At 40.4% G+C, this 23,661-nt stretch overlaps 1 protein-coding gene and 1 pseudogene across 8 annotated transcripts in view; both read right to left on the bottom strand.

The window, feature by feature from the left end:
* PTPRZ1 (protein tyrosine phosphatase receptor type Z1) overlaps positions 1 to 23,661 on the bottom strand; it is a 147,679-nt gene that overhangs the window by 85,586 nt on the left and 38,432 nt on the right. For all 8 annotated transcript variants that reach the window (XM_072146987.1, XM_072146988.1, XM_072146990.1 and 5 more), the window contains exons 2-3: positions 13,115 to 13,177; positions 8,706 to 8,882 (exon numbers count right to left, since the gene is read on the bottom strand). In XM_072146987.1, coding sequence (XP_072003088.1) covers positions 8,706 to 8,882; positions 13,115 to 13,177 — 240 coding nt within the window. The remainder of the gene's footprint in view (positions 1 to 8,705; positions 8,883 to 13,114; positions 13,178 to 23,661) is intronic.
* Positions 8,071 to 8,189, bottom strand: LOC140129082 (5S ribosomal RNA; annotated as a pseudogene).

Raw genomic sequence — 23,661 nt, 5'->3', positions numbered from 1 at the left:
AAATAGCCATGTCAGCCACCAGCTGTCACTGACAGTCACATATAGTCTGCAGCTGCAGAACAGGTAGGGCAGCTGCTAATCCTACGCTGTGTACAAAGGTAACTCAGAGCATCAAACCCTTGTGACAGATGTTAAGCAGGAAACAAAAGGACCCCAAAAACAACATATACAGTAAAACCATGTCTTTTCTTTATTTGTATTTCTTAAGTTGTTTACATCCTTATTACTTTTAGGTGTCTTGCAAGAAAAACACTGATGCATGTAACAATAGGATAGAAAGAATTGTTGATTTTTCCAACAGATGTTTTTCAGCTACCCAGAAAATTGCCAATAGTCTTTATTCAAGTGGGTTAGAGCATACATTGTGTCTTTATAATAGGGACATCAAAATCCTCTGAAAACCTTTAAAGTGTGTCACACATCAATACCTTTGTATTCAATGCTAAACCTACAAGCTACACAATTATAAATGTCAGAGAATAACTCTGCCGTGACTCCAAAAACAACATGGGGATTCTTATATACAAAACACTATAATGCCTAAGTTGTGTTAAATGTTCAGACATCCTATGATGACCTAATAGTGTATTTTATGCAAGGAGTCCACCTTGCTGGTTAAAAAAAGTCTCAAGATTCCCTAGAGAGGATTTAAGGTCATGTACTGTGTTACTGTTAATTACACATCGATTTCTGCAATGTCCTTTGAATAAACTGTGAAGAACTCCAGACTACAAGGTTACATAGAATCAATCAAAAAATCCAAACAGCTTATTGTCAAATACAGACATGTATTGTGTAAAAAAAACCATATGTGTTCAGATGCCAATTCTGTTAACACATTATACAATTTACAATATATCCTATATATGGAGTTTGAAGTCCCATTTCTGTTGTGTATACATAGTATTTTATGCTGTATATACTGTAGGTCTATAGACAGTTATTAAGAAGTTAAAGGAATCGGTCATTGGGTTTAAATGTCAAAACCTAATGATGGTTACTTTCAAATTTGCCTAAATACACTAAATTACTGGCCTATAGTAACACAACCATCAGGTGGTATAAAATGGACTGAATAGTTTACAGATGTGAAATATTTATTATTCAGCAAAATTTTAGATTGCCTAATGTTGTACTGTCTTAGGCTACATTCACAGAGTGCTACACTACGGCGGGCACACATCGGCACCGGGGAGAGGAGGAGGGGGTGAGCTCCTCTCCATAGTAATATATGGCGCAAAGCGCCGTATTTTGATGAAATCTCCCAGCTACGGAGCGGTAAGGTGCCGCATATATATGTCGGCTGCATATATGTCCCCCTTATGTGTGTGTGAATATAGCCTTACTATTAGAAGATATGGACCAATGTATAGCTCTCCAACTGGGGTTTCAATGTCTATCACTCTCAAACACTCTGTTCTAGGACCCCTATTCTTCTCCATCTACACCTCCGGTCTAAGACAGCTCAGAAGGTCCCATAGCTTTCAATACCACTCCTATGCGTATGACACAGTTCTTTATCTCTGGCATTTACATCCCCTCTCTGCTAGAGTGCCTATCAACCATATTCTCCTCCTTCTTTTCCTGTTTACTAAAACTACATGGACAAAACAGGACTCATAATCGTAGCTCCACCTAATATATCCCTTCTACTAGACCCAATAGGAAATTAATGGCTCCACACTCTCCCTGGTCCCAAAAGTCTGCTGTCGTGAAGTCATTATCCTTCAAGCCTCATATTCAGGCCCTTACTACAACCTGCTGCGAAATGCAATACGCTGAATCCACTCCCCATAGCCGTCCATTGGCTCTGCTGAGTGCATATGTAGCTCAGGCGGAGGCTGCGGGATGAAAAGATGTATTTTTGGGTCTACAGGATGTTTAGTGGCCAGACAGAGGCAACAACTATGCTTCCATCTGCCACTTTTTGTCAATGTGTATGCTGAGCGTATACAATGGGTGCTTTCCTGATGTATACGCTTAGCATATACAAATAATGTGATGTGAACCCAGCCTGAAGAACATCTCTCACATCCAACCCATTCTGGAGTCTATAAAATTGATAGTCCATGTCCTCATCATCAACCTTGCCTTACAAAGCCACCCACATCCTCTCCCTTCCATATATATCAGAACTAATCAGCCATTACTGTGCCACATGTAATCCCTGTTCCTCACAAGACCCTCTGCTTCACTCTATTACAATACACTCTTCTCACAACTGTCTCCAGGACTTCTCCCATGCATCTTTCATAGGCCGCATTCACATGACCGTTGTGGGGATGTATATCCCACTGCAATTTTGCTGCAGGATATACTTCCTCATAGCCAACTGTGGCGCCCGGGCCCAGGATGGTGAGCACAGAGTGTGCTCACGGTACCATACCATCACCAGAAAAAAAAAGATACAGCATGCTATTTCTTCGGCCATAAGAATGGCCGTGTGGCATTGTTTCCTCATCCACAGACCTCATCCCTCCTCCTCTCCAGCATACGGCAAGTGTGTACACGTTTGTGTGAATCCACCCATACTCTACCAAAACTTGTCAGACTGTTCCCACTTTCCAAACCTATGAATGTACCCTGAAAACCCATCTGTGTAGGATTGCCTACAACACACAATAATGCCACTACTATACTCATTCACGTTGTGTCTCCATCTATCTTCTCATATTGATTTTGCGCCTTCCTTCCCCTTGTGAGAGGTTTCTGTAGCTTCTGTATTTTGTACTTGCATTTGCTTCTCGTCTTAATTACAGATTAGTGGACTCTACGTTCAAGTGTGGATTTAGCTGCCTGACCCGTACATATTACTTGATTTGTGGGCGAACAACCGCCATTGTCTAGTTGCTAGGGGTGTTCATTTGCTGGAAAGGCTTTTTGTCCGGCAATCTGGCAATATGTTCAGGTCAGGTGGCCTAACCCAAACACCAAACCTGAACATTGGGTCTGCTCATCTCTAGTCTATATTTAATGTAAGTGAATCATTTATTGAATGCACAGCCCCATGGAATTAATGGTGCTTTGTATATGAATAATTTCAAATGGTTGCATATAAATAATATTCCTATGAGTGCCTAGAGCAGTGATGGCGAACCTTTTAGAGACCGAGTGCCCAAACTACAACCAAAATCCACTTATTTACCATGAAGTGCCACCATGCCATTTTTAGCAGTAACTTATTGCTACCTGTTCTTCCACATCTTTCAATTGTATCGGGCCCCCTGAAGCCACCAATACAGTTGAAAGAAGGAGGGCAAATTCAGACTATCGTTGTAGCTTCTCACCAGGGTCTCTCTGGACAGGAAGAATAGTGGGTCCAGCTGGAGGACCTCCTAAGATAATGCAGATCAGTCCACACCTACTAATTTTAACTGCAGTTCCAAACAGCCATTGAAGTGTTGCTTTAAATAGTATGGAGAGCAGCTTCTCTTAAAGGAAACCTACCACTTGTAGTGGCAGGTTTCCGATGGCAATACCGGGCACCAGCTCAGGGTGAGCTGGTGCCGGAGCTTATTTTAGTTAGTGTTTTAAACCGCGGTATCGCGGTTTAAAACACTTTTTAAACTTTATAGCCGGCGCAGGCAGGTACGCGCTCGGCGCTTACCGTGCACGCGGCTACATAGGAAGTGAATGAGAGCCGCGTGCACGGTAAGCGCCGAGCGCGTACCTGCCTGCGCCGGCTATAAAGTTTAAAAAGTGTTTTAAACCGCGATACCGCGGTTTAAAACACTAACTAAAATAAGCTCCGCCACCAGCTCACCCTGAGCTGGTGCCCGGTATTTCCATCGGAAACCTAGTTTCATAGTTTATAGTTTATACGGTTGAAAAAAGACACTTGTCCATCAAGTTCAACCAAGGAAGGGAAGGGATTGGATGAGGAAGGGATTTAGGGGAAACAATTCTATATAACATAACCAGCAATGTTATTTAGGTGTAAAAAGGCATCTAGACCCTTCTTAAAGCTCTCCGCTGTCCCTGCTGTGACCAGCGCCTGAGGCAGGCTATTCCACAGAGTGACAGTTCTCATAGTAAAAAAGCCCTGTCGCCTCCGGTGATTAAACCTTGTTTTCTCCAGACGGAGACAGTGCCCCCTCGTCTTTTGATTTGATCTAATCTGAAACAACTTACCACCATATTTTTTGTATGGACCATTCATATATTTAAATAAATTAATCATGTCCCCTCGTAGTCGTCTCTTTTCCAGACTAAATAAATCTAGTTGTTTTAATCTTTCCTCATAACTAAGACCCTCCATACCCCTTATCATTTTTGTGGCTCTACGTTGAACCCTCTCCAGCTCCAGGGCATCCTTTTTATGGACCGGTGCCCAGAACTAAACAGCATATTCCAGGTGAGGCCGAACCAGTGCCTTGTACAGGGGTAATATTACATCCCTATCACGAGAGTCCATACCACTTTTGATACACGACAAGATCCTACTAGCTTTAGAGGCAGCTGATTGACATTGCATGCTGTTATTCAATTTATGATCTACTAGTACCCCCAGGTCCTTCTCAACAAGGGACTCTCCCAGATTTACTCCCCCAAGGACATATTTTGCCTTTGGATTACTGGCCCCCAGGTGCATAACCTTACATTTATCCACATTAAACCTCATTTGCCAAGTGGATGACCAAACATTCAGTTTGTCCAAGTCACCCTGCAGCCTATGAACATCCTCCATAGACTGTATTACACTACACAGTTTGGTGTCATCTGCAAAAATAGACACAGTGCTATTAATTCCTACCTCTATATCATTAATAAATATATTAAATAGTAGTGGGCCAAGCACAGAACCCTGAGGTACACCACTCATAACTGGTGACCATTCCGAGTAGGAATCATTGACCACAACTCTCTGGATACGATCCTTCAGCCAGTTTTCAATCCAATTGCAAATGATTTCTGCCAAACCAATAGACCTAATTTTACCCATCAGGCGTCTATGAGGAACAGTGTCAAATGCCTTTGCAAAGTCCAAGAACACAATATCCACAGCTGCTCCTCCATCCAGGCATCTGCTCACCTCTTCATAGAAGCAGATAAGGTTAGTTTGACAACTTCTATTCTTAGTAAACCCATGCTGGCTATCACTTATTATTCTATTTGATGTCACATACTCCAGTATGTAGTCTTTTACTAACCCTTCCAATACTTTCCCCACAATGGAAGTTAAGCTTACAGGTCTGTAATTGCCTGGCGAAGTTCTAGAGCCCTTTTTATATATTGGCACCACATTTGCCTTGCGCCAGTCACTTGGCACCACACCAGACATTACGGAATCCCTGAAGATTTTAGACAGTTGTACAGCAATAACAGAACTGAGTTCTTTAAGAACTCTGGGGTGTAACCCATCTGGTCCAGGAGCTTTGTACACATTGATTTTATTGAGCTTAGATTGGATAATGTCTACATTTAGCCAGTCTAGTATATTACAGGGTGCATGAACCGCACTGGCACCACCCAAGTCAGAAGTTCTCTCTTCTATTGTATAAACGGAGCTAAAAAACCTATTAAGTAACTCCGCCTTCTCTTGGTCTCCAGTCACCGATGCCCCATTTTCAGAATAAAGGGGTCCAACCTGTTCTGACCCATTTTTTTTTGCATTGATATACTTAAAAAAATTCTTGGGATTTGTTTTGCTATCTTTAGCCACCTGTCTTTCATTTTGTATTTTGGCTGATTTGATTTCTTTTTTACAGACTTTGGTAAGTTTTTTGTAAGTATTGAAAGCCTCTGGTGACCCATCAGATTTATATTTTTTAAATGCCCTCTTTTTCTCATTAATTGCCCTTTTAACTGTAGCTGTAAGCCACGCGGGATGTGATCTAGCCCGTCTATACTTGTTACCTATTGGAATAAATTTAGAAGTATAAAAACCCAGGATAGATTTTAATTTCTCCCATTTAACAATAGTATCACCATGTGACAGTATCTGATCCCAGTCTATATCCTGTATTGCAGCCCTGAATTTCTGGAAATTGGCCCTCTTAAAATTCAAAGTTTTCGATTTTCCCACCTGTTTCTGCTTTTTAACGTTTAAGAGGAAAATAATTATATTATGATCGCTGTTCCCAAGGGGTTCCCTGACACTGACATTTTGGACAATCTCCTCATTGTTAGAAATCACAAGGTCCAACAATGCGTCACCTCTTGTGGGATCTTCTACCAGCTGCACCATAAAATTGTCCTGAAGAATGTTCATAAAATGTTTCCCCTTCATAGATGAAGACGAGCCCTGACCCCAATTTATATTTGGAAAGTTAAAGTCTCCCATTATCACTACGGTCCCCTCCTGTGCAGCCCGCTCCATCTGTTTATATAGGTGACCCTCTATTTCCTCAGAGATGTTAGGGGGTCTATAAATTACACCCAAAACAATTTTTTCAAAGCTCTCTTGGCTTTGAATTTCAACCCACAAAGTTTCAGCCTCCTCACACTCTGAGACCACTGACTCATTCACAATCGCTTTTAAGTCTCTTCTGACATACAGACATACACCACCTCCCCTCCTATTTGCCCTGTCTTTCCGAAAGAGTGTAAAACCTTGAATATTAACACCCCAATCATGCGATGCATCAAGCCATGTCTCTACTACACCAACAACATCTAACTGTTCCTCTAATATCAGAGCCTCAAGCTCGCCCATTTTGCCTGTGATACTTCTGGCATTTGTGAACATACAATTTAATTTTCCACAGTTATTTATCCGATTTAAAGTAATTTTACTGGCACATATATCCTCACCACTGTTCTGCAACTTGTGGATCTCCTTATCCACCGCCTTGGTCCCACATACACCGCCCACCTCACCACCCACCAACATAACCTGCCCCCTCTCTGACCTGTCTACCCCTTCAGTGTCTTCCTTTTCCTCCTCCCCCGATCCTAGTTTAAATACTCCGCCACCCCTGCTAGGATCCTCTCCCCCAGCACAGCAGCCCCCCTTCCACTTACGTGCAAGTTATCTGCAGAAAAAAGCTTGTACCCCAGTGAAAAGTCAGCCCAATGCTCTAGGAACCCAAATCCCTCTGCTCTACACCAGGATCTGAGCCATGCATTTAACTCCCTGAGCTCCCGCTGTCTGCTCTGTGTAGCGCATGGCACAGGTAGGATTCCGGAGAATACTACCTTGGAGGTCCTTTCCTTAAGCTTTGAACCTAGTTCTTTAAAATTATTCTTCAGGCTCCTCCACCTACCATCTATTCTGTCATTGGTACCAACATGGACCACGACAGCTGGGTCATCCCCAGCCCCTCCCAGTAATTTATCCACCCTTTCCACCACATGCCGAACCCTGGCACCAGGGAGACAGCAAACCATTCGGTTGAGGCGGTCTTGGCGACAAATTATTCTATCCGTCTTCCTGATTATAGAGTCCCCTACAACCACTAGCTGCCTTGGCTTGCCTGCACTCCCATCCACCCTACTACTAACTGGTCTGCTCCCCCGGCTGTGAGGGAGAGCAGGATCCGCTAGGGCTGCCATTTCTGACACTGACGTCCTGACATCATTGCACAATTTTGCAATTTTGCTTGGATGTTCAGAGTCAGAGTTGGCCTTCCTTTTCTTTGACCCCTTCCTACTCCCTCTATTTATAGTAACCCAGCTACCCACCTGGCCCTGCTGGCTTTCCTCTCCACCCTCCACTTCTACCCCGCTTATTGCTTGCTCAGTGAGCAGCATACTCCTCTCAAGATTGTCAATTGCTCGCAGCCGTGCAATATCTTCCTCCAGATCTCTAACACGAGCTTCTAGTAGAAAAATATGGGCACATCTGTCACAGCGGTATTCACCCTGGAACTCCTGCTCCAGCAGTGTATACATGCGGCAGAGTGTGCACTGGAGCATACCACCAATCTTGCTAGCCATATCCTAGTTACAAAACTGTGATGAGTATATAAATCAAGAGATATAAAATGTAGGTTACTTACAGTTCTGTGGACTTCTCTTTTTCAAACTCTGCTTTTTTAAACTCACTTAAGTTCACTAGCCACTTAGAATCACAAGCCAAAACTGAGCGAACTCAAAAGTGAGTTGCTAGACCTTAATTTATCAGGTGTAGGTCAACGGAACTTGGGATTCCCAGCCAGTCTCCCATGCTGGTACTTGTCAAGCCTTAAGCTGCATTGCTGCTGCGATCTGACGAGAGCAGGCGCATTCAGCTTAGAATGGCCGTTGACACCTACAAGTGGTAGGTTTCCTTTAAGTTGCCTTGGACTGCAGGAAGATTTGGTGGATTTGGTCCTGTTTGGTGAACTCTGTCCTGGGGCGACGACCTGAGTGCCCACAGAAATGGCTCTGAGTGCCACCTCTGGCACCCGTGCCATAGGTTCGCAACCACTGGCCTAGAGTAACTAAAGAAGAACTGAAGAAGATTTTTCATTTCCCTTTGCATTGCATAAGCAAACACATTTTTCATACAAATAGGACTTCTTTGGAACACGCCTAAATACACTTAAAAGAGGCAGAATCAGCAATTTTTAGCACTTAGTAATAATAGGCAAATCGTGCTGACATCATGGAGCCCTCATGTAATTGTAGGTTAGAAGCTAGAAAATAGGTGTTTGCATGACTGCAGGCAAATAAAGCAGGATCATAGAAATACTTTATGAATTTAACACAGAACATTCCTCATTATAATAACTGTAATCTTCCAGGTGCAGCCAATTTAAAAAAAAAAAGAAAAATAATTCTACCTGTTTTTCCAGTGTTTCGAATTAATGTATGATTTGACGTCTGTTCCCAGCCTTGAAATGTTAGTTTCTTCAGATTTATGTTGAGCTGTGTAAGGTCCTCATCAATGTTGATGGGAGACTGTTTGGCACCATTGCATGCTGGATATTTTTTCACCCAATTTGTTTGGCTTAAGCTTTCTGTAATATAAATAATAAGTAAATTGTAAGTATGGTGTACCATGAAAACTGAAAAAAATGGCAAGAATAAGGATCCACGAACATGAACATATAACAACTCATCAAGTGAAACAGAAAACAAGATTTTGTCGTGCCTCATTGGATGCACTAGGTGTGAGAAGCACTGGCTTCAAAAATAAATAGCTCTGTGCACATTATTGATCCTGCTGTGTGATTGCAACCCATTGAAAAATCTACTGGCAAAACGTGTGATGACTATGCACAATTCTGCACTTTGTTGTTTTTCTTACACATTTATGAAATAGATAAGTAATAAAATAATGGGGCACATTTCCTAAAAACAGTGCAAACTAAACCTTTGAAAACTTTTCTTCATTGAAGGGGTTGGCCACTTATACGAAAATTTACGAGGGTAAGTATTAGACCCTAATAGTGTCACTTATATCTTACTACCCTAGTAAACGTTCCGAGTATTTCCCGGGAGCCACGGACCACATGTTCCACATGTATCCAGCCAGTACCAATCTGATACTGGCTGGATATCAAAATATCAAGTGCTAGCCTAAGAGGTCTGGTACAAAGCACAGGACAGTGGGCTTGAATAATCTTCTATTCTATATATTATTATTGTTATTATTTGTAAAGCGATACAGAATATGATGGCGCTTTTATAAATAAATATTATTATTATCATTATTACGACCCATTTTACCCCTCACCAGTCAGTTTATTGTATCTCAGATTTCCATGAGCTGTTTAAATGAGGATATCCTTCTTTTGATGTTTGGCGCATGTCTTTATCCTTAAGTGTTGTATCATGTTTCATGTAATGTTTACCAATTTTCATAGGCATATTATGTTTGTAAGACTTGTGAGACTTGGCATAAATACTGGACGAGGTCATGCTGATTCTTGTTTGTGTACTCTCAACTAAATCTAATGGTTGGACTCTGTACAAGATTAATTTTAAAGTAAAATGCAGGGGGAAAAGTGAAGTATACCTATAATTTAAATTGTTATATAAATAGTCGAAGGTGTTTTAACATGAAATACTTCTAAAATATTCTTCTGGGCTATGGATCTCCTTTACCCTAATGTTCCCCGCACGGCTGCATAGTTACAGTGTAACCGTCATTCTGAGCAAAAAAAAAACTCCAGGTGTCCCTGGGAATCATTCCTCAAAGTAATTTGCCTCTCGGTACCTTTTTGTCCCATAGCAACCAGGGTTCCCAGCTCTCAAAAAAACTACAATCAACAAGATGGAGGGGCGGGACATCTATCTCATATACAGGCGGGCCCCTACTTAAGAACACTCGACTTACATACGACCCCTAGTTACAAACGGACCTCTGGATATTGGTAATTTTCTGTACTTTAGTCTTAGGCTACAATAAACAGACATAACAGTTATCACAGGTGTCTGTAATGAAGCTTTAGTGTTAATCCTGGTTCTTATGACAACCCAACATTTTTAAAATCCAATTGTCACAGAGACCAAAAAAGTTCTGGCTGGGATTACAATGATAAAATATACAGTTCCGACTTACATACAAACTCAACTTAAGAACAAACCTAAAGACCCTATCTTGTATGTAACCCAGGGACTGCCTGTATATCCATCTCATATCTATCTATTCATATCTATCTATCTATCTGTATGGAAGCACGTGGTCTCAGTGAGGAGCCAGTGTGTGCAACACACCTTCAATGTTGCCACAGATTCTAATCCCAGGAACTGATCGTGCCTCGGGTCTAATGCGGGACACTTGGGGCAAGTCAGGAGACTCTTACCTAGAGCTGCAGCTTCTAAAGCTCCACCTCAACTATCCCAGCCTGCATCTACTGTTAAGCTCTGTGCACTTTTCCTGCAGGCCACTCTCCATGACCACCCCAGCTACCGAATTCTGCTGTTACCCGTTCTGGCCATTTCCCTGCTGTTCAATAAAGAACTGTAAGTTGATTTGCACAACGTTCTGACCAAATGACTACATTTATGAGAAATTATCTTCACCCAGGTAAAAAAATTTTTAATAACATCTAATTGAAGAAATGTTTACATATGGCAGATTAATTAAATTAAATGTAAATGCCCAGACGTGAATACCCCTTTAATTAATCCAATGGCAAAAGGGCTTAAAATGATCTGCCCTACAACATATCAAAAGTTTTTTTAAAATGATGGTTAATCTTTAAAGGAACACTGTTTGCAGGATTGGATTATGGGGTAGGCTCCCGGGTGTGTTCCATGGGGGCTCCACCACTTTGCCCTTAAAGGGCTCTTCACCAAGTGTGGTCAATTTGGCCACTAAATGTGTGGCTACAGCTCCCTGGCTTTTCTAAAGCAGCTGGCTTAGACACAAGACCATTAGCTACCGCCAGGTTTTCTATAGCAGAGCAAGGGAACAATGGGGCAGATTTATCAAGTCTCTGAAAGTCAGAATATTTCTAGTTTCCCATGGCAACCAATCACAGCTCAGCTTTGATTTTACGAGTGCTCATGAATATCTTAAAGGGGGGGCTGTGATTGGTTGCCATGGGCAACTAGAAATATTCTGACTTTTAGACACTTGATAAATCTGCCCCAATATGTTTCCTGCTCTGCTGTAGACCGAGGAGCACAGTGACGCCTCACACTGCAATGCCTGTATCAGAAGTCTGACTGTAGAGAAGAGGACAAGGTTGCTGTGGATTGAGGGAGCAGGAGAAGGTGAGCAAAGTTTTATTATTTTGTTATTAAAAATAAAATTGTGGGGAGGGCACCCGTCAGTTTGGGCCCAGAGGCCGCCACCACCCTTAATCCAACCCTGACTGTTGACAGTACCAATATACTGTAACACTAAGTGCAGGGTCTAATCAGGTTGGCATGATTCAATAGAAAAATACAAGAATAATATTAGTCATGCCCCAACCCCTCCGACATCGATTTAGCAAAAAATTGGGAAGAGCATTTCAATTCCTTAACACTCACGAATATATCTCTCAGGGAGCTGTTAAGAGCTGTCTTACATCGGCAACTTCATGTCATGTGACCAGAGTGATGTAATCTAAGGTCCTGTTACATTTGTACAGTCTACCCCATGAATGTATCTGATCACATGAAATCACAGCATGCATCCAAGGAGGATGAGGTGGAGAAGAAGTCCATGGTGGCATGTTGTGGTCATGCCATGATACTGGGATCATGGGCTAGATGTTGCAAATGTAACTGGGTAAAGAAGCTTATATGATATCACCCTGGTCACATGACATGCTGAGACAGGACACAGGACATGGGGAGGTGTAAATGCCAAGCAGGGCATGCCTCCTCTGATTCTAGGTAATATAAGATAAAGTATATATATCGGGATGTGAGGGAAAAGTCCCTAAAAGAAAGATGTCAGTTTGTCTCTTTGGGAACCTGTCACTAGGTGTATTTTTGAAAATGGATGAGGCCATTCTCATTTTTGAATTTCCATTTTTTACTCCCCATCTTTACAAATCTTTATTTTTTTTCAGTGTATGACTTGCTTTACAAATTTTAATTCCTAGTGTCAGTTATTAATATTCCATGCCAAGTATTGGGATTCGGGAAAAAAAATCCAAGTGTGGCGAATTGACAAAAAAATGCTATTTATGTAGTTTTCTTGTGTGCTCTGTTTTTATGTTTTTCACTGTGCGCTCCAAGTGACACCTCCTTTTAATTCTTTGGGTCAATATGATGATGATGATGACAAATGTATATAAGTTTTAATAGATTTTAAAAAGTTAAATCCTTTAGTACAAGTTTTTTATGCCTATTCTGATGCCAATAAATTTTTCATACTTCGGTGCTGACGTTTTCATTCCAAATATTTTGGGAACTGTATTACATTTTGATCACTTTTTATACACATTTTTATGTGTTGAGAAATGGAGAAAAAGTGGAAATTCAGACACTAAGGTGCCATTTTCTGTTTCAGTATTGCAGAGTGTGGGGATTTTTATACAGATTCGCTGCTCGGAGATACTGTAGATTTTGTTTAAAAGATGCATTTTCAAAGGAAATTATTTTTCATAAGTAATACCAATATAATGTTGCATTAAACTGGGAGTACTGTGAGACCTGTGAATGCCAATACCCTGTAGATCCCCAGAGTTCCGGGAATTTGAACGCTGAAATCACTTAAAACCAGGGAAATAAGATATTACTACTATTTCTAATAGTAACATGAAACCATACTACTACTGTGATATAAACAGCTTGTATCACTTACCTGTATAGGACCAATCTATATCTTCAATTAATTTTCGCTGCTGTCTATATCCAGATACCAAACCTATAAAAGATACAAACATATTATTAAGCAAGACGTACAGGTTACGTTATTCAGTTCACACCTTTTTATAAATAGAATAAATGCTATTGTGTTGTTACAGTGTTAGTGATTTGCTAGACAAATAAGTATTCCTATTTCTAATTATGGAGCTTTTTGCCCTTTGAGATACTAAAGAGTAAGATATGAATTTATGTAGGGGCTTTTCATCCAGCACAATCACAAACACGCTGATGGAAACCAGACTGCCTTCAATATAAAAAGAATCTGTTCATTGTTGTACATCCCAATCAGGATTTCAGATTTTCTGTTCCTACAAAGCATGGACAGTGGTCTGGTTTGCACGCTGTCAGCATTTGGTCTGGCACTCTTGATAAAAACAGGCTAGTACAGACCTCCCTTCACCAGCAGAATGCAAAAGAGTTGGTAAATGGCACACATGATATCCCGTGCCCAGATATCCAGTGTGGCGCAGCTTTCTGTAAGCCTGTTAACAGGGACTGCAGTAAATAGAAGGACTTCTAGTCCTAATATCCTGATGATATACTACAATTTTTATTTGGTATTGGTGTGAAAAGATGCACACAGAACAAAGCACATGTCATGCAAAGCAGTTTAAGCAGTTGACATTAGTACAAACAAGTAAATCATTTTTTTTCATCAAATACTCATCAATTCATTAATTAACTCATTATTAAGGGATCAAACATTTTAATACTGGTTCCACTCATCTATACCTGTCCCCCGACCAGCAAACTTCATAGGGGTGTCCCAGTCTCCGTGTCATCATCAGCATTATCTCCTCTCTGCTCTTCAAGCTCCTTCAACCCCCCTTCCTCATGGAGACATGAGCTGACAATGCTTGCAGGATGGGGTTAGCTCATGTCTGCATGATGGAGAGAGAAGCAAAGCTGGCAGAGCATAGAGCAGATAATTATGATATAACAGGGACTCGCAGCACAGATGCCACCATGACTTGATCCAGTTGGCTGGCAAGGAGCCAGGTATACTTGTATAGTTTTAAAAGTAAGTGGCACCACTAATGTTAATTATAAAAGTATGTTGAGAATAAGTATTAAAAAGTCTATGGAAACCTGCCACTAGATTAACACATTCCCTTTAAGTTCATAGTTTGGTACACCCCAGAATGCTCTAAACACCAAATGGACATTTAAAAAAAAATCTACCAGATGTGAACAAAAAGTTGAACAGTCTAATTTCTACATAATTTGGCCATACAACACAGACAAACACTCATTTAAAGGGAGTCTATCAGTAGGAGTAATTGTACAAATCATCATACAGTGTTAGATAGCAACCTCAGAGAACTACTAATCATACCTTTTTGAATGTGTTGTTTGTGGCTGCAGAACTTAAATTACAGATATTGGTCCTGGGGATCTGTGCGTTAGTAGCAGCTGTACTAGGAAAATTGCATTTATATTCCAGGATTGTATCTGGACTTTGAGTACTGGGAGTCCTCTCAAACAGTACCCATTTGAGAAAGTGTGAGAAAATAAGTTATAAATGGAGGTCAAGTGGCAAGTGGGGAAAGAGCCTAATAATAATTATTTTCTGATACTATATCATGTGTCTTCCGTGCTTGCACTTTGCACATTCAATTAGTGTCACTTAACTTTAGATTAACTTTGAGATGTGGATAAAAAGTAATGAAAATAACCATAATCCTTTAATCACTGAGAATGGGGGAAACTTGCCTTAAGCTCTACTGCAAACTGGAAAAGATGACACAAAGCATGTTCAGGGCTCCAAGACTATATTTGGAAGAATTCTTACTGAGGAATTTACTTCTCTGGCTTATTAAACTCACCTTTGTGAACTTGTTTTTAGCCCTTCCTTATTACTATATATGTATCTACCTACATTTTTACACCCAAAGAAATTCTGCATATGGTAGGTGGATACAGAGAACATACTCTGAGCTCAGTCAAGAATCTATAATTTATGCAGTATACAATTGAAGAGTAATATATAATCTCATAGGGCAAAGTGATACATTTAATGTAAACACTACTTTTTAAGGGGGTACAGCAGGGTGAATATTGTAGTATAAATATGGGCAAATTACACAATGCATATGAATTTTTTTATTGGTTACTAAAATGTATTTGCCTAAAGCTGGCCTGATTCCTCTATTTTGTTTTAATATGTAATATTGTTTAATAAACTATATTCTCTACATAATTCAATATTATGCACAATTTAAAGAAATCCAACATTTACATACCACTCACACCTAGTATGAACAATGAGAATGCTTTATCAAAAATGTCAAGACCACACTGATATATAGAATGATAGGTTCCACATGTTTGTTTGTATGTAAGTCGGAACTGTATATTTTATAATGGTAGCTCCAGACAAAAATGTTTTTTTGCCACAGTGACAACTGGAGTTTCAACATTTTTTGGTGTAATAGGACCAAAGATTATCAATAAAGCTTCATTACAGACACCTTACAGCTGATCATTGCAGTCTGGGACTATAATAAAGCATCCAGAGAGGTCACCAGAGGTCATAGTGGGCAGTGGGGTCCGTCATTAACTATGGGTCGTCTGTAAGTCTGGTGTCCTTAAGTAGGGGACAGCCTGTATATAAATGCACTCAGAAAGATAAAAATCTATTAGCCACAAAAGTTTATAGCAGTGCAGATAAAAATAAACATTGACCAAACAAAATTGACCTACCCCAATGTTTTTCTTATAAGCACAAAATAAAAAGCTAGACGACAACTGATGCAAAGTGAAGAACGCAAAATGTGAAGTATATAACCTAACAAGTAGTAAACCATTATGAAACCATGTAGTAGGTGGAATGAAACTTCAATGGCTGTTCAGATTCAGAAGGGGGTCATAATGCACACAAGTAGACGGGATCAGCAGAAAAATGTTAACATTTACTTTACAGCAGATTCAGAGTGATTTGTTATTTGACGCAACACAAATAGGTGAAAGAACTGTGATTTACAGTACTTTGACAATATTGCATTAACAGTTGCTGCATTGTATTCACCCTTTTAAAGGCACTGCAATTCTACAATGACAGGATGTGAATTAGACTATAGTCATACATACTGTTAACACCCTGCTTACTTCAGCGTCATCATGAATTGCTTTGAAAAGAGCTCATTTTGTTATAGTCTTTACTTTCACACAAGATATAGTAACTCAATACTTCCCGTGCTGAATCACATAGTTAAACATTATCATTTGCACAAAAAGGTAACAGGGTGTGGAGTAAGTGAGTGTCCTGGATAGTGCCAGCAGGAGGGTGGACTCACACCCTACACATGGCACAAGATATCCCTTTAGCGAAGCTCTTTAGCTCTGTTGATACAAGCACCCTGATATTAACCTAATTATTATCCTTAACTGTGACCTCCTTTCAGCCTTCATCATGTACATGTTTACATCCTGTGTGTTCCTGCAATATAGTACCTGCCTTGCCCTCCAGGCACTTTACTCACTTATTATTTTACGCAACTTACAGCATGTATAATATGGCAGGTCTTCATCTTGCACTGTCATGTTGGAATTTTCTAATCCTTTGGGCTTAATTATAAGCAACGGGAATGTTTTTATCCCTCTGCCTGGAACTATAAGTTACTCATGATATAACAAAAAACTGCAATTTACTACACGGTGGACTTTTGAGATGAATCTTGTTTGTACATGTCTCTGTTTCCCCATGGCAAGTCATCTGCATTTGGGGATATTACCAAAAAACGGAAAATAGAATGTACCTAATGGAAAAATCTATGTTCAGAAATTATTGAAATCAGGCAGTGTATCCCTTCTCAAAATGGATATCTGTATTTATTTAAATAGGTATTAAACCTCTTCATACAACATCTTATCAACATACATGAATGTAAAAATATAAAATAAAATAAGGCAATTATATATTCAATGGACCAATACTATTGAAATATCAAAACTATAATTGTATACAATAAAAAGAATCAAAATTTATCAGACCCATTTATTTTGAACACAAAACAGAATAGCTATACACGTTTCGGAATGACTAGCTCCTTCCTCAGTAGCCTGGTAATGTGCAATCATCCTTTTCACACATAATTAAGGAGACTTGCAAGTATTGTCCACAGGCACATACACACAGAGGTGTGAGCCCTGACACCGCTTGCTGAACACCAGTAAGTACCTTTAGTTACAACTACATATTTATTGAGACCATAACAAGAAGTCGATACTGTAATGGTCACACAGACAACCCGGTGGAGTACCCAGCAGGAAAGTCTCTATGGGAAGAGTCCGGAGGGAGGAGTCTATGGACCAGTGGACCCTCTGGACCACCGCGAGAGATGGAGAGAGTACTTGCCACAACCCGGGACCGGAGTCTAAGTGGCACCCTGGTCTTCATCAGAGTCCGCCGCAAAGCGGGATGGTCTTGCTGCGGGGGGGTTATGTGCCACCAGGTTATTCCACGGGTGCGACTAGACCCACGGTGGCAGCCAGGGATGACAGGGATATAGCAATATAGCACACAGTCCGTGCCTGGGATGAGAGCAGGAGTGCGGCTTGGAAGGATGAACTGGAACTCACGGCAGACAAGCAGGCAGCAGCTGGCAGAGGACCCATGCGGGCAGGAACAGAGAGGTCCTTGGAGGTGAGTTGGTGGCTTGGAGGCATCTGGGAACGCTGGAAGACGGGAGCCACCAGGTGCATCTGGAAACGCTGGAGACAGGAAACACGGAGGCGTCTGGAAACGCTGGAGGAACACAGGGAACATGGAGGCATCTGGAAATGCTGGAAGACAGGAGCGTCTGGAAACGCTGACGGGCTATCACTTCAACAGGAACCGCTGTGGGAAGTGATGTGTGGAAAGCTTGGGAGTTCCTTGTCGAATGCTGAAACAATGTTGAAGATCCGGCGGGGTTTGAAGGGAAGTGCCGTATTATAATACGGAGCCGGATTAGCCAGCGCCAATCAGGAGGACGCTGGCCCTTTAAGGCTGGGAGAGAAGGCCACATACGCCCTGGCAGTGGGAGCATGCGGCCTCGTAGGAAAAGCCGGCGTGCGGCCTAGACGGGCTGAGGGATGGGGACACGGCACAAACACAGCAGCGCTAGGGTGTACCTGTGATCCGCGACCTGGATCGCGGGAGCACCCACGACAGATACTAACATGCAAAGCTTTATGGTTTGCAATAGACATTCACATATATTCATGGTGTGAAAGTGCCCTGGGCCCAGGCTTTGAGTTTCCCCACTTAGTTTGCAAGGAGCACTAGAATTGGACTTATTCCAGCCTGGTAATTTAGTTATAAAGTGACAATACACTTGTTATTGCTATCGTATGTACTATAGTTACTTGAATTGTAACTGCAAAATAAATAGTAGAAACAAGTTGGGGATCCAGCACTCTGTACCATACGTGGAGACGGTTGGTAAGTAAATCAAACTTCCTTTATTGTAATCTTAAAATTCATGACTAAGGCAGCTTCTGCCGAAACGCGTTGATCAATGTACAGCTATGTGTGTCTGCATGAATTTTAAGATTTCAATAAAGGAAGTTTGATTTACTTACCAACCGTCTCCATGCTGGATCCCCAACTTGTTTCTACTGTTCGTTTTGGCCTGTGGACAGAGGCCGGCTTCCGGAGGCACCTGCCGTGGTTTGGAGTTCGGACGGATTTATTGACACCAAGGATACGAGTGAGCCGGCGTTTTCACTTTATATTTTTTCTGCTACATGCAAAATAAATAGGTCTGATATATTTGTAGACCCTTTTTATTGTACACAATTATAGTTATGATATTTCTATAGGACTGGTCCATTGAATATATGATTGTCTTATTTTATATTTTTACTTCATGTATGTTGATAAGATGTTGTATGAAGAGGTTTAATACCTATTTAAATAAATACAGATATCCATTTTGAGCAAGGATACACTGCCTGATTTCAATTTTTATCACACAAGCACACGTTAGATCAGAGCACATCTCCAACAGGTTGGAGCTAATTCTGAGTGCCACATTACTAATCTACATCAGATTTTATTCGTATGTTCAGAAATGTTGAGAGCTCCACACTTAGACTTTCAGCATAGACAAGTTTCATACTGCAGCTCACGCATGTGAATGGGGCTGGTCTGCAATACCATACCAAGGGCATCATTGACATTACTGTTACTTCATTCAGAGAGTGATGCTTATTCACAATACAGCCTCCATTCCGGTCCCCCATTGAATCATGTGACAATACTTTTTGAGCCATGTTAGATACTACAGTTAAGGAGACCTATAGCTTTAATAGGCTGTCTTTACATATTACATTAAGGTGACAGAGCCGCTTTAACACTCCAGAAACATTCACCTTTCTCTTATTGTTTGCCAATTGTTTTCAATACTTGTACATTAATTTCTTTAAAAGTATTGTGTTATAGGTTAACACCGTACAAATATAGGAGACAATCTATAGTACTATGTGCAATGATATTATAAATGCATTAAGTACATGTATAATACAGCATTATGTTTTTTGTTATGCAAACAGAATACTTCAAGCTTGTTTTCAGAGCTTCTAAAATTTGAGTTGCCATAGTGATAACTTTAAGTAGAACCTTGTTCACAAAAATCAGCCTACGTATGGTAGGTTGCTTAGTTACTGTACCTGAACATGTACACATCTCCATAGTTGCATAACAAAATGTGACTTTTAGATTTGAATCTGGTAAAGTAAAATAGTGTTGATTTTTATCTCTATGTATAAAATATAATTGAATAATTGCTACAGAAAACACATTATCAGACTTTACTTATGAGGAACTGACCACACTCATTTAGTCCTTGGTATAGTTAAGTTTGCCTCCTGTATTATGTGTGGTGACATGTTCTTTGTGCTGTCAGTTTATTAATTCCTAAATCTACAGTGGAAACAGGATATTGTGTGTACACTACACTGATGGATCCACACCCATTCTTGACTGAATTGTTGCTCTGCATTTTTTCCTAATTCTACGTTTGAGACTCCTATGTAGTCTCCTCCTCGCATTGCTCATGGGTATGTCTATGGGTATAGAGGACATCTTCTTGTCCTGGCCACAGGCCTAGATATAAAAAGATCTTTGAAGATCTTTTTATGCCTAGCTTTTTACGGGATTTATTTTTCTCTCTATAATCCTGTAATGCCTCAACGCTACCTTTTCTGTCTAGTCTAGGACTAATAGTGACAGGTAGTTCTCCTTTGTCCTTTGTTATTGACAATGCTGTCTTTGAAGTTTCTGCCTCCTGGTCCATATGGGCGTTATTCAAGTCCTCCATCATAAACACTTTATTGAGATATAGGCAATAATAAGGTAGATCTGGTGGCACCAATATGCATAAAAAGTTTATTTTATATATATGCCAATTTTCTTTGGAAGGTACTAGGGCGTGGAGTCACCAAACTGTGGACCGTGGGCTGTGGCTACTCCATGCCACAGTAGCCTGCAGCGTGCAGGTTGATGTAGCTGCGCACACTGTATCTGAAGCTAGAGTTTGCATATGAGATCGTGTAGCTGTAGCTGCATGCACTGTATCCATTTTCATAACTCTGGCTTCACAGACAAGTGTGTGCAGCTACATGGAGCTGCACGCTGAAGACTGCCTGTGGGAGGTATTGAAAGAGGCTACTGGGACATGGATTAGCTGCAGCTCCCGCTCCACGATGAGGCTACTCCACACTCCAGTAGCCTCCAAAGGAAATGAGTATATTTATAAAATAAACTTTTTATACATATCTGGGGGACTAAAAGTTTTAATAAAAATATCACCGGGATGCCCATAAATACAGAAAACCTGCCACCGGATCTACCTTATTAGGTAGATCTGTGATCGGTACTTTACTGTACTTTATTCTTTGGTTCGGTACGACCGTGGTGATACCAAATTTTTACAGGTTTTATTGCGTTTTAATACATTTTTCAAAAATTAAACAAATCTGACGCTAATAACTTTTTCATACTTTGGTGCAAAATCGCCGTCGTTTTCATTGCTACCATTTTGAGGACTGTGCAACATTTTGATCACTTTTCATTTTTTATGCCATGTAAAAAGGCATAAAAGTCGCATTTCGGACATTTGGGCGCCATTTCCCGTCTCGGCGGTCACTGCCGGTTAAAACCGTTTTTACATTTTGATAGATCGGGCAATTTGGGACGCAGCAATACCTAATGTTTTTTTTTTTTTTTTACTGTTTATTATATTTTATATCAGTTCTAGGGAAAGGGGAATGATTTGAAGTTTTAATATTTTATTAAATAGCTCTTTATGTGGAAAAATAAAACGGTTATAGATTTTTTGAAGGTGGTGAGTGAAAAATGGGAATGAAAAAACAAAAAAGGGCCAGGTCGTTAAGGGGTTAAGAAACTTGTCTCCATGGAAATACCCTTTAATGTTTTAGGGAACAGCTATTTAGATAGTTCTCTTATATGAAGTATCCCCTCTGTATGTATTGTCACTTGTTAATCACTAAAAAAGTCAAAGTGATCATATGACTGCGGTATTAAAGACTTGATACAACCTTTACTGATCAAAGAAAACAAATCTGACATTCACATCATACAAGCTTCAATGTTATATTTTTGTCCTCCATTCTATAAAAATGCTACCTGGGGTTTGCAGCCGTTTAACCCATCGTTTTGTACAAAATCAAAGTCAAATACAGATCATTATTGTACAACATAAAATATCTTTACAAAAAGGAAAGAATTTGACCAGATAACAATAAAACAGGTGAAAACATTGATTTGAATGGCACCTGTCCTACAGTAAAGTATAGAGGTGACAAGGCAATAGACAGATGTTGAAATTGACGTGTATGAATTAGAACAAAATGCTACGGCTGCTATGTCTTGTTACGCCACTGGTCTTATGGATGGTTCCCAGTAGGGTTGCACCGATACCAGAATTATAAGTGCAATACCGATACTTATCATAGTATATATAAGGCTGGAAAAAGACGCAAGTCCATCAAGTCCAACCTTTAAAAATTAAATAAAAGTTTTATCCCCATAACCCGTGATATTTTTTCTCTCCACAAAGTCATCCAGGCCTCTCTTGAACATGTACATAGAGTCCGCCATAACAACCTCCTGCGGCAGAGAGTTCCATAGTCTCACTGCTCTTACAGTAAAGAACCTTTGTCTATGGTTATGGTAGAATAGCCTCTCCTGTAGGTGTAGAGGATGCCCCCTTGTCCTGGTCACAGGCCTAGGTATAAAAAGATTGTTGAAGAGATCCTTGTACTGTCCGTTCAGGTATTTGTACATTGTAATGAGGTCTCACCTTAGTCGTCTTTTTTCTAAACTGAATAATCCCAAATTTTGTAATCTGTCATAGTATTCTAATCCCCCCATTCCCCTAATAATCCTGGTTGCTCTCCTCTGCACCCGTTCCAGCTCTACTATATCCTTTTTATACACTGGTGCCCAAAACTGTACACAATATTCCATGTGTGGTCTGACCAGGGATTTGTATAAGGGCAAAACTATGTCTTTATCATGAGAATCTTTTCCTCTCTTGATACATCCCATAATTTTATTTGCTTTAGCAGCAGCCGCCTGGCTCTGGTCACTAAAATTAAGTTTACCATCCACCAATACCCCCAAGTCCTTTTCAGCTCCAGTTTTACCAAGTAATTGACCGTTTAGAACATAATTATACTTTTTGTTTCCATGGCCCAAGTGCACAACTTTACATTTATCTACATTAAACCTCATCAACCATTTCTCTGCCCACCCCTCAAGCTTCCACAAATCCCTCTGTAATGCTAAACTATTGATCTCAGTATTTATTACTTTACACAGCTTAGTATCATCTGCAAATATTGAAACTTGACTGTGTAAACCCACTACAAGGTCATCAATAAAAATATTAAAAAGAAGTGGCCCCAATACTGACCCCTGTGGCACTCCACTGGTAACGTCAACCCAATCTGAGAATGTGCCATTAATGACGACCCTCTGTTTTCTATCACTAAGCCAATTACTTACCCAAATACACAGATTTCCTCCTATTCCCAGCAGTCTCATTTTATATACCAACCTTTTATGTGGCACGGTGTCAAATGCCTTTGAAAAGTCCAGATATACAACATCCACAGCGTCCCCCAGATCCAGTCTTGAACTTACCTCCTCGTAGAAACCAATCAAATTAGTCTGACAGGACCGATCTCTCATAAACCCATGCTGACGCTGGGTTATAAGATTGTGCACAGTGAGATACTCGAGGACAGCATCTCTAACAAACCCCTCAAATATTTTCCCCACCACAGAAGTTAGACTTGGAAAAGTATCACAATACTCAATACGATACTTTCAATATAAGGAAAAAAGTATTATATGGATTCAAAGTTTAGTGTGCAGTCACATGAGGGGTTTCCACTGCGTTTAGAAATGCAATTCAAATGTCTGGGGGCGCGGCTCAGCCCAATCACATATGCGTTTCCAATTAAACGCAT

Source organism: Engystomops pustulosus, chromosome 4 (assembly GCF_040894005.1).
Source record: "Engystomops pustulosus chromosome 4, aEngPut4.maternal, whole genome shotgun sequence".
Taxonomy (NCBI): Eukaryota; Metazoa; Chordata; class Amphibia; order Anura; family Leptodactylidae; genus Engystomops; species Engystomops pustulosus.
This window is presented reverse-complemented; position numbering and strand designations above follow the sequence as displayed.